Raw genomic sequence first — 17153 nt, 5'->3', positions numbered from 1 at the left:
TCGAGGCGCCCGGCGGGAGTGGAGGGACGCCTTTGAGGGCTGGGCCCCGCGATGGCGACCCGGTGTCATAAAGCGTGTTGACCGCCGCGGCTTGAGCTCTGGCTGCTTCCCTCGACACGCCGGCCCCGCCTTCCGCCGCCACACTTCCGGCGGGGCCGCGGCCGCGGAGGGACGCGGGCGGGCGGCCGCTGGGGGTGGCGGGATAGGCTGGGCGCGGCCGGCGGTGCGGGCGGGCGCGGAGTGGGCCGGCTGCTGCTGTCCAGGTCTCTGCGGCCCCCGAGGGCCCTCCGTCCCGCCGGCGCCATGGGCAACTGCCACACGGTGGGGCCCAACGAGGCGCTGGTGGTTTCAGGTGAGGGGGCAACGAGGGAGGTGGGTCTGGGACGCCCAGGGCCTGGAGGGTGTTTGGGGCGGGGGCTGTGCCTGGGAGGGCGGGGGCCGGGCTGGGGAGCGAACGGGGAGGGGCCAGGCCGGGGAAGGGCTCCGGGGGTGGGGCCTGAGCCTACGGCGCTCCGGGCCGCACCTGAGACCCCTTCCAGGAGGGACCCCCCCCCCCCCAGTACTCCCATTTGCCGTGCTCTGCGCCCTAGGGCACAGGCCAGGTTCTCCCCCGACCTCCCCCGCCCTGCGTGTTTAACCGTGTTTATTCCCTCCTTTCTCTGCTTCCTCCCCTTGGCAGGGTCTCCCCTGTGGCCTAGGGGATCCCGAACTGAAAGCTTGGGGTTCCGGGAACAGTCTGGTCGGATGCCAGCGCCTGGGACGGGGGTTGGGTCGCAGGTGCACGTCTGGGGAGGGGCCCTGGACATGAATCCTTGGGCTCTGGGCACAGACCCGTTAATTCCCAGCAGACTGGGTTTGCTGGGGTTAACTGGCACTGCCCGCCCCAGGGACGCGGGTGCGGCCTCTACAGAAACCTGGCTCTGTGTTGCTCTGGTTGCAAAATGCTGCAGACTCCAGAATTTCTGTGAGCTTAAGTGGGGCTGGGGGACTGCAGTATTGGGGAGGGGAGAGATATCTTGCCTTAAGGCTGCTCTTTAAATTGTATATTTGGGTATCTTGGGAAGTGGCAGAAGCCTTTCAAGCCACCAATTCGTGCAGTCCCTGGCGCGGGTGCTGGGGAGAGGCTGTGTTTCCTGACAGCTTGGAGGCCTGTAGCTGCAGGAATCCTTCATATCTTCCCACTGTCAGTGTGGCTTCTCCGCCTGTGCAGAGTTGTTAGGGCCGGCTGCAGAATGAACAGGAGAGGGTGGGCTGGGCCAGGGCTTGTAGCTGCCCACCTTTGAGAGGTGTGATGAATCCATTGGGAACTTTCACCCCAGAACATGGCCTCTGTCTCAGTTTGGATCTCAAAATCCATCTCTCCCCTGGGACGGGAAATCCCCAGTCTCCCTAACTAGCACCTTACTCCAGTGGGGGAATTAAGATCCTTCACTTCCCTAGGAATTCCCTGGCGGTCCAGTGGTTAGGACTCCATGCTTCCACTGCAGGGGGCCCGAGTTCGATCCCTGGTTGGGGAACTAAGATCCTTCACTTCCCTGAAAACCAGAAAAGATAGCCTTGGGGCTATCACCAGGGAGACCCCCAGAGAGCACTGAGGCCAAACCTGCTCCTCTATAAGAACTGGGCCAGTCTCCCAGCCGCCACTCCTAAAGAAGTTTTTTAGAAACCCGAATCTGCATCGCACTTGGTTTTTCTTGTGGGATTTCTCTCTAGAAACCTAGACGCTGGGCTGAGGAGACAAAAGCTCCAGTCCCGTCTTTGTGGAGATCCTTGAGACTGAGGGGCAAGAGGAACCCCTGAGATGGGCTGCTCTGTGCCTTCTGGTTGCCAGGAACCTGGTCCTCTGGCCAGAGGCCAAGGCAGTGCTAGCTTCGAAGCTGTTTTAGGGGTGCGGAGAGGAGGCCGCGCTGAGAATTAAGAGAACTGGAGTCAAGGGAGGGTGGAAGAGAAGAGAGAGAGAGAGAGAATGCCCAGCATAATATTACCTTGGGATTTGAGATGATCCAGCTGAGCTGTGGCTCTCTCTAGCACGTGGACTCCCAGCCCTGCGCCACCCCCGCCCCCATTACTTGGGCCTGCATCTAAGTCCAGGGGCATCTCACACAGCCTACTTTCAGAAGGAGGATGTTGATATATTTCATGATCATCTTTTCCACTTGAAAAGTCTGGAGGTTCTTCTTCTTGTGTAACCCCCCTCCTTCATTCTGTAATGTAAAATTTTTTCCTCTGTTTCTGCTTTTGGGAGTTTAAAAGGGGAATCCAAATACCATACACCTTTCTGTCTCCTCTACAGTAGGTCAGAAGTTCTTAACCTGGAGTTTGTGGATAGAATTTAGAGGTCTTTGCATTTGGATGAGGGGAGAATAGTACATTTTTATTCACACTAACCTAAACTGATATTTAGCGTTTCTTACGATTATTAATGTCAGCAACAATCCATGATAGTATTAGCAGATATTTTCCTACCATGCTGCCTTTGTTGCAGGTACCGTAAAAACCATTCACGCTCATCACTACTTTGAAATTAAGCCAGTTATTAAATCTACCGCTAGATCTTATTATTTAATGTATTACACAGAGCACATATTACTATATCACACATTTGGTTGTTTTAACATTTTGATAACTTTAATTTGTTTCTTCTGTATCTTATTTTATGCATTTTATGAACATTTGGCCATTGCCAGACTACTAAGGGGGATTTCGACTCAAGAAATCCCCCTTGTATGGGAGTTCCCTGGTGGTCTACTGGTTAGGATTTGGCGCTTTCACTGCTATGGCCCAGGTTCAGTCCCTGGTCAGGGAACTGAAATCCCACAAGTCATGCAGCACCGCCAAAAAAAAAAAAAAATCCCGCTTGTAGAGTTGTAGATGGTCTTCTTGAGTAGTAGGAAGAAAAGGGTGGACGAGGGGCAGGAAGGGAAAGAGAGGGCGGACTGGCGCCTGTGTTTGGGGAGGGCTAAGAGTAGGACGGAGGTCATCATGGGATATTTTGTGATTTTTCAGCTTGGTTGAGGACAGAGCAAAGGAAAGCAGATTGAGTTAGAAAAAGTGAGCTAACATTAGGAGAAACTTCCAGGTCTGGAGACAGTGAGAACTGGGGAGGTCAAGGAGGGGCCACCTAAGCGTCCTCTTTTGGGAGTGGTGCTCAATGTGACCAGGAAGCTGGGGGGAGGAAGATGCCTTCCAGGGGAGGAGGCTGCTGGGGGCGGGACAGCCTGGCAGTCCCAGCTTCCTGTTGTTGCTACCCCTGGGAACCTGGCCATGTTGCCCTTGGCCGAGGCCCAGCTTGAGCTGTGGCAGCCTGCTCCCAAGGTCAGAGAATGAGTTAAAGGTAAAGGGTGGACACCCACCCTGGGCTCCCCCGCCCCCATCCCGCCCCGCACCACTATCACCACCCCTCCCACAGCACACTGGGAAGTCCCCGGGGTGGGGGGGACGAGGAACGAGGAAGTGATGACTACTTTAGAAGTTATCCCCCCACGTGAACCCCTAGGTCTGGCCTGGGTCACTGCAGGAGGCTACCACAGCAAGGAAGCTGTGCCCCAGCCCCGACCAGGCCAGAAGAAGTGGAACAAGCTGTGGTTTTGGACCCTCTTCCAGTTTCACTGGATCCCGAGGTGGTTTGGGTTTCAAATTGACTGCTTGTCCGTAGAGGCTTCCCTTACCCCATCCCCAGGGCGGAGAAGCCTGCAGCGGCTTACCTTGAGCAGCAGCCCTGAGGACACGTATCTCCAGAGACCTAAGACCTCTTCCTGCCCCTGTGCACGTTGCAGGGCTGCTCCTGGTCCCTGGGCCTCTGGCTCGGCTGCTTGCACCCTGTGCATAGAGCAGACCAGGGAACAGGGTTGGCCGCTCAGTGGGCAGTGCCAGACACCGGCTCTCTGACTTGGCAGGCCCGCCGCTCTTGTGGGGTCCTTGTTCCTTTGCCTCCGCCTGTTTAAAACTTGTCTCTTGTTCGCGGTTCTCTCTGTTGTCTCTGCTCGGTTGTCGGCCTGACCACCCACCCAAACCCAGGCTCTAGACCTGCACTGTCCGATATGGTAGCCACAAGCCACAGGTGGCCACTTAAATTTAAGTTAATTAAATTAAAATTCAGTTCCTTGGTTATACCAGCCACATTTCAAGTGCTCAGTAACAAATGTCCCTAGTAGGTGCTTTGTTGCACAGCACAGCTGGGGAGCATTTCTACTCTCGAAGGAAGTTATCTTGGACAAGACTACTCTAGAAGTTATCCCCCCACGTGAACCCCTAGGTCTGGCCTGGGTCACTGCAAGAGGCTGCTTCTACCCAGCCTCCCTGACCCAGGTATCTTCCTCCCGGTGCAAAGTGGTGTTTCTAAAATGCAAATATAACTGTTGCTCCTTAGCTTAAATGACTCCCCCATCACTCAGACACACACACACACACACACACACACACACACACACACACACACACCCCTCCTTGGCCTGATACCTAAGACACTCCATGATCTGCCCTCTGCCCCTCCACCCTGCCTTGTCCCCTCCCAAGGGGCCTGAGAGACACTGTAACCCAGCTATACACTACGCCCTGACCTTTGACCATGGGAGGAACACACCCTAAGGCTTTCCTGAAAACCCGAGTTTGTGAACGAGGAAATGATGACACCCACTGGCTTTTTCCCCATCTCGTTTCCTTTGAATTGTCTGTTTCTGAACATGTCTGCACTGCAAGTGAACAGCCCCTCTTGCTTTTACTGAGTTTTCTTGAACTTGAGTAATTTTGGCATCAGCAGGAGGGTTCGTGACAAGAATTTCAAGAATTGATTTTTCTCGTTTCCGTATAGAGAGCATGCCGTACATGTCCACGGCATGAATCTGGGTCGTGGCCAGGTTCAACATGCTATTTAGTTGATACACAGTTTTTCCAGGAATCACTTCCTTTTTAGGCCTTTTCCCTTTCTCTTTTCCAGTTGGTACCATGAGTTGGCCTCTGTTTTGAGGCCTTGCCTTCCCCATCCACTCCCACAAGAAGAACGAATTCACTCTGAACCCCCGGGAGTAGAGAACCAGCCTCACTGTTGGACATGAGCAAGGCCCCAGCCTTGGCTCAGAGACTCTCTTCCATTAGCCTCCCACCCGCATTCCCTCTGTGACTGCAGTCACTCTGATAACAGGCGAATCGCATAGTACGACCATCATCTCAGGAAAAGGTCCCTCCTAGTCTCACCTCTTTTAAGATAGGAATTTTATCTTCATCTCTGTTTCCCTAGCATGAAAAAATATTTGTTTGCTGAATGGATGGTTGAATCAAAGATGGAAGCTTTTCCATTCACTCTTGCCCACTGACCTCTCATCTGTTCTCTGAAAGCACTTACATTCTGAACTACTCATTGGCTACCCTCCTTTCTATGCAAATTGCCTGTCTACCAAACTAGATCCCAAGGCCCTTAAGGGCATACCTTCCATTTATTTGTAACCTCAGCACCTGGCACCCAGCAGTGGGAGTTGTCAAGTGTCAGAGCAGGTGAAGGCCCAGAGCTGCTGTTGGTGGCATGGAGGGTAGACAGACCCAAGAACTGACTGACCAGCAGTGGTTTGCTTTGCTCTCCAGGGGGCTGTTGCGGTTCTGACTATAAACAGTATGTGTTTGGCGGCTGGGCCTGGGCCTGGTGGTGTATCTCCGACACTCAGAGGTAAGGGCCTGGGGGCCAGCAAACCGGGCATCCTGGTGGGCAAGGGAGAAAAGGGTTTCCATCCTTACCCCCTTCACCCCACAGGTCAGCTAGAGCATCTACCACTTGCCGCCTTCCACTCTGGGGGGGCGGGACCTCCTAAGAAGCAGATGAAATGGGTTACACAGGGATGCAGGAGGTCTGTCTGTGGGCACCTCCTCCTTGGTGGGTGTGCTCTTTTCCACTGAGGGCATCACTTCTGTCCCAGAGAATTCAAGCAGAATGCTAATGCCCTGATTCTAGCTCAGAGTTATTCACGAAGCCTTAACTACATACACACCTGTTTGGAGTGGGTCTAAGAAGGGAAGAAAGGTTGAAGAGACCCCTTACACATACCCTCACCTGTGCAGGCCCTGGGACAATGCAGGCGGGGGCTAAATGGCAGAGAATGGATATACAGTCTGAAGGGGCTCTGACAGCAGCGTGTTAAAGACAAGGGGTAGGGATCTAAGGAATTGGCTCTGGGGCCGGGCGAGATGGCTCTGGACCTCCTAAATCAGTCTGGAGAGACTTACTCAGGGAAGGGAGGTTTCAGCTCCCCAGAGGGCCCACCGTCAGGCTCTACCTGCTGGCTTTCCCAGAGCCTGCCGCAGGGCTGGACTTGGCCTGGGCCTCTCCTGCCCCCTTACTGCCCACCCAGGAGGAGATGAGGCCCGGCCACCTCTCCACCAGCACCCCTTCCTGACTATGGGAGATCAGGGGAGGGGCCCAGATTCTTCCAGGCCAGGACCCAGGCAACACAGGCAGCAGAGCTGCGAAAGTGTGGGCATGTTGGCGGGGGTGAGGGTCATCTGAAGGGGAAGCAGTGGAGATTCCAGTGAAATCCCCTTCCTGGATCCCATCCCCACCAGTCAGCAGAGAGACGCCCCGTGGCTACACTGAGCTGCTAGTGCTTGGGGCTCCAGGGAGTCTGAGGGTGTTGGCTAGTGCCAGGGGCATGGGAAGCATGTCACCACTTTTAAACTTCACTGATTTCTCACTAACCCCCTCCACTGTTCCATCTCTCCCCACACTTGGCCCTGCTTAAGTTGAGGGATCCTGGGGGACTCTTCTGGCCCAAGGCCAGAAGTGTCAGAGAGTAATCGGTACTGGTCACAGCTTCCTCTCAGGCGGATCCTAAGCACTCCTGAGGGGGCCAGTTGGCCTGTCAGAAGCCATGAGGTGCCCTCCCCAGAGACACTGTCACCCCACCCCACCCGCCATGCAGTCCTGGGACGACAGAGCATCTTGTCAAGATACCTCGACGTACAGCCATGCCGAGAGAGTTTGCCATTTGCCCAGAGACCTGTCCTGCCCGGGCATCCACTGCTGGGGCAACACCCAGGAGCCCTTTCTCCACATCTGTGGTCCCCCCTCCCTCTTCTTGCTCCAGGGAGCAGACCCCAAGACAGGAGGGCCAAGCTCCTCTGACAGCAGGCTTGGAAGTGAGGGGTGGGGGCCCTTGTCCTCATCCTAGGAAACTGATCTCCCACACCCAGGCTCAGCGTCCTCCCTCTGGTCCCACTTGCTGGGTGGTCTGAGCCTGCAGCCCCTCCCCTTCCTGGGCCCTGTTTGGGGCAGCCCCTTCCCCAGCCCCTAGCCTGCTTGGGGGACATCTCCACAAGCTGGGGCCTTTATTTCCCTAGGCTGGCAGGAGCCTCTCAGGTCAGAGTAGAGGTTTCTAGCCCAGCCTCCCTTTTGAGATACTTTCCACAGCCATCCTACATGTCACCCCCCTTGGTGTCAGCCATTCTTCTCCAGACTCAGGGAAGTCCCTCCTGCTGCACTTTGCTGCCACGTCCTATCCTATCCTGAGGCCCTGATGTGGGCCGCTCTCTCTCCCTTGCCCGAGTGATTCCTCCACCTCTGGCATCTGAGCTGCAGCCTCCCTCCTTCGCTCCCTTCCTCCCTCCCTCCTCCCTCTTTCCTGTCTCCCTCTCTCCTCCTTCCCCAAAAGAGAGCTTGGTGGGTTCCTGTCTGAACTGGGTCTAGAGTCCTCTCAGACCCAAAGGTGCTATTTTTAGGGGCTTGAGTGAAGGCAGCCTTTGCACATCTGCATGGCTGGAGCCCCCAGGCTGGCACTGCGAGGGTAGAGTTGGGGGGCCCGCAATGCCTACTGCTCCCCGCCCCCCGAGTCTGCCTGCTTCTGCTCCTTCACCTCAGCCTCTCTCCTCCCTTCCTTTGGTCTAAGGCAACCTTCCATGCTGTCCACAGCCTGGCCTCCGCCTGGACCAGCACCCTGCACCCACTCTCACACACGCTGCCCTAGGAAGGCCCAGCTAGGGTGGGCCAGGTAGCTTTGAAGTACTTGGTTTTCTTTGCCATGACTCTGTGCCTGTGCCCAGCTCTGGAAATTCCGAAGTGAATGACTCCGTTGTCTCCCAGTTGTCCTTGTGAATATCCTGGCAGGGGCATACTTTCTCCCCCAGCCTTCCTTGACACACCCTTCCCCCCAGATCAGAAAATCCAAAACTCGGGGGGGGGGGGGCTTTTCTGGCCCTAAATTGCCTTCTTAGTGATGTGAAGCACAGGCCTTGAGGGTTTGTGCCCCGAGCAGGATTCAGTGTTTTCTGTAGCTCATTGATCCCCAGAGTGGCCTCCCCACCCCAATTCTGGAAACACAAGTTAGCCTGTGTCCGGAGGGTGGCGCTGAGGCTGTCTGCCAGATTGTGCCAGGAATCTCCTGGGAAAGTGAGGTGGTGGGTAGCCCAGGTGCCCTACGCACAGGCCTCCCAACCTCAGACCACGGGCCCAGGGCACCGGCAGCCTTTTCCTCCAGCCCAGCAGCTCCTCACTGGAAGGGTATGGGGGCTAGAGAAGAGACCCAGAGGCCTCAGGCCAGCAAGGGGGTGTCTCTGTCCCCCTACGGCCCTAGGCTGAGCTGGCAACGGGGGGGGGGGGGGAGCTGAAGTGCTAAGGGCAGCCCCGCCCCACCCCCAGGCGTCAGGCTTTGGGTGCTTGTCTGGTAACCACTGTGTGTGTTTGCTGTGTCCCCTCCTACCCCTTCCTGTCCCTACCTCTCCCCACCCCCTGGCTGCTCCTCAGACTGTCTCTGGAGGTTATGACCATCCTGTGTCGCTGTGAGAATATTGAGACGTCGGAGGGGGTCCCGCTATTCGTAACAGGGGTTGCACAGGTAATAACCCACCTGCTTCCCTCCTCTGTGTCTAACCTTCTCTCTTCCTGCCCTGCGGGGCCTGGCAGGCAGGAGCCGATGGACTCCACTCCTGAGAGTGTGCCTCTCTCCCCTCTGCTCCCACCTCTGCTGCGCTGGGTGGCAGGATGGATCCCTATAGATCCCCACCTCCCTTGCCCTCGCTCACTGGGGCTGCTAGCGGGGAAAGGGCGAGGGCTTCTGGAAGCTCTGCCCAAGTCCGCCAGTGGGGGTCCTTGGATGACAAGCCTAAATTGGGAGTAAGTTGAGGCAGGAGACACAGGCCCTTTCGTGACAGAGCTGGGCTGTCTGGGCGGGGAGGGTTCCGTCCTAACGACTCCTACAGAAGTCCTAGTCCTCCAGGCACCACGGAGCCCCGTGCCGGCCCCTCCTCCAGGCTGACACCTCAGTGTCAAGCCCTAGTCCTCCTCCCTGCAAGGCCAGAAGATGGGTCCCATGGGGAGTTCTGTTCACCCCGTCCCTTGACGCCCTCCAATTTCCTGCCCCTAATTTGTGTCGAGAGACCTTTGAGCAGATCTCTCTTGTCACCAGACTTCAGCTTCCCCATCCGTGAAATGGGGAGAATTATGCCCTCCCTGTGCCTTGTAGGAATATTGGAAAGGCGAGTAGAACAATATGAGGGCGCTTTGGGATTTTCAGGAAAGAAGTGCTAGAGGAACCCCATCTGTATCATGAACATGACCTCACTTGGAAAAGCAAGTGACCTGCTGTCTCACTCCTCACTGCCACGCAGCCGTAGCTATGAAGCCCTTTCTTGAGCAAGGGCGTTTAGCAAGTCCAAGTGCTTTCTTCATGACATGCAAGTCCCCATCCTCATTGCTTCATTCACCAGCTCCCTGCTGAGCACCGTGTCAGCTCCAGGCACTGAGGAGGCAGTGATGAACATCAGAAAGCCCCTGGCTCCTCAGAGCCTGCATGCTGGCAGGTCCCCAGGCTGGAAGAGACCTACCTGTCACCTTACCCATCCCCTTCCCTCTCATGAAATTGTCTTTCAGCTTCTCAGGCAAAACCCCTGCACCACCACACCCTTCCTCACCCATCGTGTTATCCCTAATGGGGAAGGGGACTGTCCCCATCACACCCACCCCTTGTAGCCACAGGAGGGCAGGCTTCAGGGCAGAGGCCTGAGAAGAAGCTCAGAGCACCTTGTGTGGAATGAGTGGGATCCAGGCCTCTCTCGACCTGCTTCTAGAGCAGCCTCATCTCCCTCCAAACCCACGTTCTACTTGAAACAGCTGCAAATGCCCAGGTCCCTTTTCAGCTGGGTGCTGTGGACCCTTGAGGACTCAGGTTGTCTGGGCAGAACAGCTCTTTGTAGGATTAGTGCTCCTTGGCCAGGAAGCTCTAGTGTGACCCCAGCCCTGTCCCCCACTGGCCCACCTGGCCCCAACCCCAGAGGGTGGGCTTCAAGTCCTAGCCTGTTGCCAGGTAGAGGGACCAGGCAGGGCTTCCCTCGCAGGGGACAGACTCCCAGCGTGCCAGGCTACAAGGCAGAGCTTTCTCAGCAGCCTCCTGGAGCATCCCAGGGTGTGAGCAGACCCAGGGAACAGGTGAGGGCCCCTCCCTGGGGGATGTTCAGATGGCATCCCTGGACGGCCCACACAGCACGGCCTAGAGGACCAGCATTTACGTGCTGTCCCAGGACACACACACAGCTACACCTAGACTCTGCCCACCCCGCCTCCCCCAGCCCAGACTACCCACAACCCATTCTCCTCTGCTTCCCTTTCCCACTCTTCCAGCCAGGCTGACCTGAGCAGAGGACACGTGTGCACGTGGGTAGCGCACTCCACTCCTCCCCGTGAGCCATCTGCACCCCACCCCCCGCCTGCTTTCCCACCCGTCTCCTCCTCACATGCTCCCAGCTCTGACCCCTCGGAGAGTCCTCCCCCGCAGCAGGACCCCTGGCCCGTCCCAGCCGGAGCAGTGAGGTGTCGCACTCTTTCCCCACACCCCAGGCCCTGGGCCCCCAGACCCATGCCCCTGTTTTGCGTTTCTTGGCAGGATTTCCCTAGAGATTATGACGTTGCAGCCCCGCTGCGAGGACGTAGAGACGGCCGAGGGGGTAGCTTTAACTGTGACGGGTGTCGCCCAGGTATAGTAACTCAGCAGCCCCGCGCATGTCTGTTGAGCTGCCTCGTCCCCATGCTGGGGTTTGGGGGGAGGAGGAGAGGACGGCAGCCAGGGGCAGTCTCTCTCCAGCGCCCCTGCCCCCACCCCCCCTGCCAAGAGAGTGTCGTCGCCACTGGAACACGCTCGGCCTCTTGGCCGCCCAGCAGGACTAACAGACACCCCTTCTTTCCCCAGCGGGCCCGCGGAGGACAGAACCAGTGCTGAGAACTCGTGTCTCACTAACCCCACCCCGTTCTTTGCAGGTGTCAGAAATGCCAAGCCCCAGAATCCAAGCCTTCCCTGTTCCCTGGGTAGCGGGCTGCAGGGTGGGGACCAGAGGGCGAGGCCACGTGAGGCAGGGGAGCTCTGGAGTCGGAGGCTGCGTTATCTTCCCAGCTCAGTGCCTGGCCAAGGGGCTTCCTGCTCTCCAGAAGTCCACACAGGGCAGGTTCAACCATGTTCTAGGCCTCTGGTGAGGGGGTTGTCGGCTTAGTGCCTTGGGAAAGAAAGGCAGGAGGATGCCCACCCTCGGTGGCGGACCCCGGACCTGTCTCCTGCCCTGTCCCGCCTCTCTTTCCTAGTCTGTCTGTCTGTCTGTGCCCCTATTGCTCATTCTCCTTTTTGCAGAGACCTGCAGGCTGAGGGGCAGAGAGCGGACTGCAGGGGTAGTGGGGAGCCCCAGATGCCCAGGAGCGAGGCCGTGGCAGGGCCTGGGGCTGCCAGTGAAGATGCAGTTCCTCGTGTCTTCTCCCCACTGGAGGCCTCAGGCAGACTCCACCCCCTCCCAGCCCCTAGGCCTCCAGGTCCTGAGAAGGAGGGGAGGGGTACCGTCACCATCCTCCTGGGTCTGGGGCCTCCGTCTGCCTCCCTCCAGCCTGGCTCAGGCGCCTCTGTGACCACCGGCAGGTGAAGATCATGACCGAGAAGGAGCTCCTGGCCGTGGCCTGCGAGCAGTTCCTCGGCAAGAGTGTGCAGGACATCAAGAACGTCGTCCTGCAGACCCTGGAGGGGCACCTGCGCTCCATCCTCGGTGAGGCCCTGCCCAGCCCAGGGACCCCTCTGCTGCCTTCAAGGAGCCTCACAGTGTCCCCAAGCCATGGCCAGGGAGGGGACAGGGCGGGCAGGGGGTTCTGTCAGTCCCACTGAGAGGCTTCTAGCTGAAAAGCTGATATGTTTTCTGTCAAGTATTTCCTTTCAAAATATGAGGTGACTTGAGTGAAGAGGAGGGCATTGAAGTAGGGGGTGAGCGGCTGCCAGTCTGGTCAGGCACCTGGTGCTGCTTGGGACACTTTTCCTCATCCTGCCTGGATCCTGCAGGAGGAGGCTCAGAGTTAGACGCTGTTAAGAAGAAACCGAGGAAGACCCAGCTCTGACTGCGTGACCCCTGCATACACTCAGACCTCCACCTGCATGCCTCCTCCCTTTCCCAGCTGGCTGGGCCCCTGGGGAGCCAGCCCATGATCCTTCTGCCCTCAGGGACCCTGACAGTGGAGCAGATTTATCAGGACCGGGACCAGTTTGCCAAGCTGGTGCGGGAGGTGGCAGCCCCAGACGTCGGCCGCATGGGCATCGAGATCCTCAGCTTCACCATCAAGGTGCAGTGTGATGGGAAGGCTGTGGCCTCTGCGTCCATCCGGGAGTGCGGAGCTTGGCCAGAGGGGAACCTTTATGCCTCTGACTGTTCCCAGGGATGACTCCCCCTTCCCTCCCCAGGACGTGTATGACAAAGTGGACTATCTGAGCTCCCTGGGCAAGACGCAGACTGCTGTGGTACAGAGAGATGCCGACATCGGAGTGGCCGAGGCTGAGAGGGATGCAGGCATCCGGGTATGTGGGCTTTCCTTCCCAGCCCCAGGGACAGGGAGCTCAGGGGTGGTGGGACCACAGTTGCTCAGGGGACCCTAAGCACCTGCCCCTCCTGCTCCCAGGAAGCCGAGTGCAAGAAGGAGATGCTGGACGTGAAGTTCATGGCAGACACGAAGATCGCCGACTCCAAGCGAGCCTTCGAGCTGCAAAAGTCAGCCTTCAGTGAGGAGGTCAACATCAAGGTGAGAAGCCGTAGGGCATCTCGGGTTGGGGCTCAGGGCCCAGGATTTGGCAGCCAGCCTCTGACATGCTGACCACACTCCCACCACAGACGGCTGAGGCCCAGCTGGCTTACGAGCTACAAGGGGCCCGTGAGCAGCAGAAGATCCGGCAGGAAGAGATTGAGATTGAGGTTGTGCAGCGCAAGAAGCAGATTGCAGTGGAGGCTCAGGAGATCCTGCGCACAGACAAGGAGCTCATTGCCACAGTGCGCTGCCCCGCCGAGGCCGAGGCCCACCGCATACAGCAGATCGCCGAGGGCGAGAAGTAGGTGCCACTGGTGCCCGGGCTGGGGGATTAGTCCAGCTCCTCTGCCACCCACGCACTCCCTTCACTCCTGACCGAGCTTGGGGGCCCCTTCTCCCCCACCGTGAAGTAGGGCTGACCCGCCTCCCCCGTGGGATTGTTGTTAGGAAGACTGAATTAGATGTAGGAGGTTTAAGGGCCTGGTATGGTGCCTGGCACAGAGGGCACCTCTGCCTGGTTCCCTCTCTCATTTGCGTCTGGGAGCCAGTGCCCTCTCCTTGGCCAGAGCCAGAAGGCCAGGGCACCCCCCCTTTCATGGGTCCCCCATCCCTGACACCTGCCAAAGCAGAGGCTCGGGGTTTGTTAGCCCCCAGGCAAGGCTGGAGGGGTCCCTGGCACTTCCCACTGATCCTGCCCACCTGGGCTCCCCCAGGGTGAAGCAGGTCCTCTTGGCACAGGCAGAGGCTGAGAAGATCCGCAGAATCGGGGAAGCGGAGGCAGCAGTCATCGAGGCGATGGGCAAGGCAGAGGCTGAGCGGATGAAACTCAAGGCTGAGGCCTACCAGAAATATGGGGACGCAGCCAAGATGGCCTTGGTGCTGGAGGCCCTGCCCCAGGTAAGGCTCCCACCCCAGGCTGGGACTGGCTGGGCAAGTGCTGGACTTCTCTGGGCCTGGTCAGCAACACAGCGACAGGCTGGCTGGGAGGGTTAAACTGGGGAGTACTCAGCAGTGGGGAGAGAACCCCACAACAGGCATAGGCTCATCGCTAACCCACTGGACCATCTGACCATGAATTGCAAATGAAGGCCACCCAGGCTGCACTGGGATTGGGTGAGGTAGAGACGGGAGGGAGAGATGCTGGACAGGGCAGGTGGATGGAGTCTGAGTACCAACCAGCTCTCCTCCCACCCCGCCTCCTAGATTGCTGCCAAAATCTCCGCCCCCCTGACCAAAGTCGATGAGATTGTGGTCCTCAGTGGGGACAACAGCAAGGTGACCTCAGAAGTGAACCGACTGTTGGCCGAGCTGCCTGCCTCTGTGCATGCCCTCACGGGCGTGGACCTGTCTAAGGTGGGTGTTGAGCCATCCGCGGTGGGTTGCTGGGCAGCCCAGTGGACTGGCCCAGGCGGAGCGGTCGGTTGGGGGCCCCAGAGCCAAGGCCTCATGGCATCTCCCATCCTTGTAGATACCACTGATCAAGAAGGCCACCGGTGCACAGGTGTGAGGTCCCGAAGGCTCACACTGTTCAGCAGCCAGCGCCCCCTCTTCAGCACCCGTTTTAGTACCACAGGGACAACGGGAACGTTACTGACTCTGGTGCCTTATTCTGTAGGGACCAGGAGTGCTGCGTGTTCAGGCCTCTGGCTGTCTTCCCTTCTCCCCTGTCTCTGTCTGTCCCCGTCCTCTTCTCCTCTACCCCACACCCTCATTTTCACTGCCACATTTGTCTGGTTTGTCTCTTCCGCCCTTATCTCCCTGTACGTTTCTTCCTTTGTCTGTTTGTCTTTTTCTCTCCCCTCTCCTCCCATCCTCTACATACATCATGTAGTTTAAGCTGAAGATGTTTAGTATAATCACTGTCTGTCTCTTGGGGGGTGGCCCTGCTGCTCCTCAGAATCCTGGTGCCTTGAAGTTTTCTGTGCATCTGTCCATTCCCCCTGTGGCCCCAGCCAGAGCTTCAGCATGGGTGCAGGGATTCTGGGTAGGACGGCCACCCTGCCCTCTCCTGGCCTGGTCCCTGCCCCCAGGAAGCCCCCAGCCTCGCCCACTCTGGCCCTTCTCGGCCCAGGTTATCTGTGGCTGCAGGCCCAGGGCCAGCGCCATTCTCTAACCCCCTGCCCAGCCCCAGGCCTGCTCTCATACCTTACCTCTTTCTCCCCCGCCCAGGGGCACGGAGGGAAGGCCTCCTGTGTAGAGCAGCTCCCTCAGTTTACTACTGCCTTAGGAGGCCCCTGCTTGTGCTCAGGGAAGTCCCCTTCATGGACATGTCCCTACTAGGTGGAGTGGGGCTTGGTCCCAACTCTGCTAAGCCCTCTGGGATCAGGATCTAGCGCTTCTGGAGACTAGAAAGTGTAGAGACCCTCTTCCTACTAGGGCTGTACTGTCCTGGGTGTCGGGCTGGGCCCTTCCAGTGGGCAAAGCTATGCCACCCTATACAGAATCCAGTGCTGTAGACTGGCCAGACTCCACACCCCTCGTGCCAGCTTTCTTCCTGGCCAGAGTGATTGGGTTCCAGCCGTGGGGAAGCAGCCCAGTCCTCTGTGTCCTTGCTCCCGTGGAGGCAGAAGAGCCCAGGACCCAAGCATCCTGGCAGGGGTGCTGTGGGTGTCCTGTGGTCTCAGTCCCCACCCCTTGCCCTGCCCCAGCCTGTGTAGCTGTTCCTGCATGTGGATGCTGCATGTGTGGTCTGGGGCTTGGATGCCGCACTGCCCCGCTGCCTGTCCCTTCTGGGAAAATAAAGATCTGGTTATGCCCACACCCTGTATTGTGGCTTTTGTGAGGGAAGAGACTGGGAAGCAAGAACCAACCAGGTCCCCCACCCCTACACCCCTTCAGCCTGAAAGCTGCACTTTGCCTGTTCTTCCCCATGCTAGCCACCGGGGGGCATCAGCACCCTGGCCATGCCCCCTTAGCATCCTAGAGCAGGGCCGCCATCGCCCAGGTGCTGAAGCCAGACCTGAGACCAGGGAGACCTGGCTCCACTGCAGACAGAAGACGGAAGGGGCTGCCATGTTCACTGCACCTCTGTCCATCCTGAGCCTCACTCAGTAATGGAGACTGTTTCTCAAGAGCGTGAATGCTGGAGTCAGACTGCTTGGGTTTAAATTTTAGTTATGTTGTTCATCACCTGTGTAATCTTGGGCAGGTAGCTTCATCTTTCTGGGCTTCAGTATTTGTATTCATTTTACAAATTTAATGCTTCCTATGTGCCAGGAATTGTCCTAGATGCAGGGGAGACTGCAGTGGATAAAACCAATCCCTAGCTTTTAGAGCTTACATTCAGGTGCGGGGAGCAAAATAAGAAAAATTAAATATACAGTATGTTAGATAATGGTATGTGCTAAGGAGGAAAATAAACAGGGAAAGGAATAGGAAGTTCGGGAGGGTGTTGAAACTTTAGTGTGAGGAAGGCCTCAATGAGAAGGTAGCACTGAGGAAAGCAAAGGAATGAGTCATGCAGATATCAAAGAAGAGCCTTCTGTCCAGAGCCTCTGACATGGAAGTGTGTCTGGCATGACTGAAAAACCAGCAAGGAGGTCAGTGTGTTTGGAAGTGAGTGAATGAATGAGCAGTGGGGAGAGTGGTGGGAGATGAGGTCAGGATGGAAACCTGTTTCTGGTTCATGTAGAATCTTAATGGGGCCTATTTTTGCCTTTGCTCCGAGATGGGAAACCGCTGAAGGGCTTCGAAAGAGAAGTGATGTGATCTGACACATGTAAAAAGATCATTCTAGGCACTGAGACAATCCAAGGTAGACAGGAAAATCTTTTCCAGAAATGGTGCTGGAACTGAGTCTAAATGAGAGAAAAATTGGGACTTCCCTGGTGGTCCAGTGATTAAGACTCTGAGCTTCCAAGGCAGGGGGTGAGGATTTGATCCCTGGTTGGGGAACTAAGATCCCACATGCTGCACAGCAAAAATACATAAATAAATGAGAAAAAAATTGAATCACAATCCCTACCTCATTCCATATATTGATACAAAAACTAGTTTGAGATGGATCATAGATCTAATGTAAAAAATCAAACCATAAAGCTTATAAAACAAGAGGGAAATGTTTCTGTGACCTTCGCACAGGCAAGATTTCTTACGGCAAAAATGAAAAAAAAAAGCACTAACCATAAAGAAAAAATTA

The 17153-nt window shown here is 56.9% G+C and overlaps 1 protein-coding gene across 6 annotated transcripts; it reads left to right on the top strand.

Annotated features, from left to right (window-relative positions):
- Window positions 1-154: 154 nt before the first annotated feature.
- Window positions 155-15773, top strand: FLOT2 (flotillin 2). Of its 6 annotated transcripts, XM_082442823.1 has the most exons (13): window positions 155-352; window positions 5578-5659; window positions 8723-8813; window positions 10857-10947; window positions 11592-11767; window positions 11871-11994; window positions 12441-12559; window positions 12678-12791; window positions 12893-13012; window positions 13102-13316; window positions 13729-13912; window positions 14219-14368; window positions 14484-15773. In XM_082442823.1, the coding sequence occupies exons 1-13, from the start codon at window positions 304-306 to the stop codon at window positions 14520-14522; spliced, it is 1554 nt and encodes a 517-aa protein (XP_082298949.1). In that variant the 5' UTR covers window positions 155-303; the 3' UTR covers window positions 14523-15773. The 6 variants fall into 6 exon arrangements, with proteins under 6 accessions (XP_082298949.1, XP_082298948.1, XP_082298947.1 ...); XM_082442822.1 differs by lacking the exons at window positions 10857-10947; window positions 11592-11767 and having other exon boundaries at window positions 157-352; XM_082442821.1 differs by lacking the exons at window positions 8723-8813; window positions 11592-11767 and having other exon boundaries at window positions 159-352.
- The last annotated feature ends 1380 nt before the right edge of the window (window positions 15774-17153 follow it).

The sequence above is a fragment of the Balaenoptera physalus genome (genome assembly GCF_965194825.1).
Source record: "Balaenoptera physalus genome assembly, chromosome: 20".
NCBI lineage: Eukaryota > Metazoa > Chordata > Mammalia > Artiodactyla > Balaenopteridae > Balaenoptera > Balaenoptera physalus.
This window is presented reverse-complemented; position numbering and strand designations above follow the sequence as displayed.